This window comes from Palaemon carinicauda, unplaced genomic scaffold (assembly GCF_036898095.1).
Source record: "Palaemon carinicauda isolate YSFRI2023 unplaced genomic scaffold, ASM3689809v2 scaffold3768, whole genome shotgun sequence".
Lineage (NCBI taxonomy): Eukaryota > Metazoa > Arthropoda > Malacostraca > Decapoda > Palaemonidae > Palaemon > Palaemon carinicauda.
In genome coordinates this window covers 15,001-16,767 of record NW_027171447.1, presented here as the reverse complement: position 1 = coordinate 16,767, position 1,767 = coordinate 15,001, and the positions used below count along the sequence as shown (strand labels likewise).

General features: G+C 38.9%; 1 protein-coding gene across 1 annotated transcript in view; it reads left to right on the top strand.

Annotated features, from left to right (window-relative positions):
- Positions 1-278: 278 nt before the first annotated feature.
- The window catches only part of LOC137636747 (uncharacterized), a 3,623-nt gene continuing 2,134 nt past the window's right edge, over positions 279-1,767 (top strand). The window contains exon 1 of the mRNA XM_068369129.1: positions 279-1,767. This exon is cut by the window's right edge and continues 1,455 nt beyond it. Within this exon, the coding sequence (XP_068225230.1) occupies positions 381-1,715 (1,335 nt within the window). The 5' untranslated portion in view covers positions 279-380 and the 3' untranslated portion in view covers positions 1,716-1,767.

Below are 1,767 nucleotides of genomic sequence, written 5' to 3'. Positions count from 1 at the left end.
TTTTTTTGTTAATTATATATTTAGTTTTATTTATCTTATAGTGTTAAGTTTTGATTAGTTTAAAGTGTTAAGTTTTGATTGGTTTAAAGTATTTATTTTGAATGTTGATGGTTTATGATTTATTTTAAGGTTTAAGAATTATAGATTTAAGGTTATGTTTTGTTTTGTTTTGTCCTTTTGTCCAAGAGTCTGGTTGTAGATTACGTAAGGGGAAAGTTTGTTTTGTGGAGACCATTGTCAGTAAGTGTGATTCAGGGTGTGGGGCTTGTTTTGCAACATCCCGCCACATTATTTTGGCGCCCGAACAGGGACTGCCGAGGTGGGATAGGAAGCCGGACTGTTGGACGAAGGACAGAATTTAGATATAAGGTTGATGAAAAATGGAAGGTAAATTAAAGGCTTTGGAGGAGGAATTGCGGCTGAGTAAGGAGCGTGAGGAGAGGTTGCTAATAGAGAATGAGAGGTTGAACTGGGAGAATGCGGCGATGCAGAAGGAGCTTAGGGAGTTAAAGGGGACAGTAGAGAGAGTGGAAGAATGTGTTGAGATGAGGATGCGAGAGAATGAAGAACGAATAGAGAAACGAATGGAAGATATGATGGGGCAAGTCATGGGGATGATGAAAACTATAATGGGTGAAGGTGCAGTCGGAGGAGTGTCCTCAGCTTCGGGTAATGGGTTGGTAGTGAAAGAGAAGGTTAAGGTAGGTGATAATGGGAAAGGAAGTGATAGTGATAGTAGTAATAGTGATGGTGATATTGAAGATAAGGGAATTAGGCATAGTAAGGATGAACAGAAAGGGGAGAGGAAAGATGAAAGGAAAGGTAAAAGTGATGTGAAGAAAGGGAAGAAAAAGTATCAGGCTGATAGCAAGGACGATCGTGAATGGGTGAAAGTGGTAAGTAAGAAAAAGGGTAAGAAAGGAATGGTTAAGGATAGGAATTTAAGTGTGGAAGTGGATTCATTATATTCGAATGAGGAAGAAGGTAACAAGGGAGTAGACAGTGATGATAGCAGTGAGAATGAACGTGATGTGTGTAAGACTGTGTTTATGAGAGAGGTACCTCGGTGTGAAAGGTTCAATGAGCATAGCAGTAGGGATGTAAATGATTTTTTCAAGGAGTATGAGAGGTATTGTCAGGATAAGTATGGTGATAGTAAAAGAGTTTGGGCTAGGGAGTTAGGAGAATATTTGACTGGGTATTTGTTGACGATGTATGGAGTGATAATGAGTGTAGGGGACGTTGATTATGAAAGTGTGAAAACGAGAATAATTGAGCAGGTAAAACGTATGAAAGGGAGTGTTAAGTATATGCGTAAGAATGATTTTGATGAGGCAAGGATGAATGCAGGAGAAGCTATATCAATGTACGTATGTAGGTTGGAAACTTTAGCTAGGAAGAAGTATGGGGATGAAGGTATAAATGAGAATAAGGAGTTAATGAGGAAGTTTTTGGCAACAGTACCTGAGAATGTGTGTGAATTTATTAATTTGAAACGCAAAGAGAAAATGAGGTGGACGCAAGAGAGATTGACATGGGATGATATACTAGAGATAGTTGAGGATTATGAGTTAGATAGGTGCATGAAAGAAAGTAAATCTGTGAGTGTAAGAACTGGAATGGAAGAAAGTGTAATAGAATTTGGTAGTTATAAGGACGCAATTTTGAGAGGACCAATGAGGGTAGCTGATAATGTAGTAGATAGGAGTGTTTAGGGCGAGTAATGTGGGAATACCTGTAAGGACAAATGAAGGGTTTAGGCAAGGG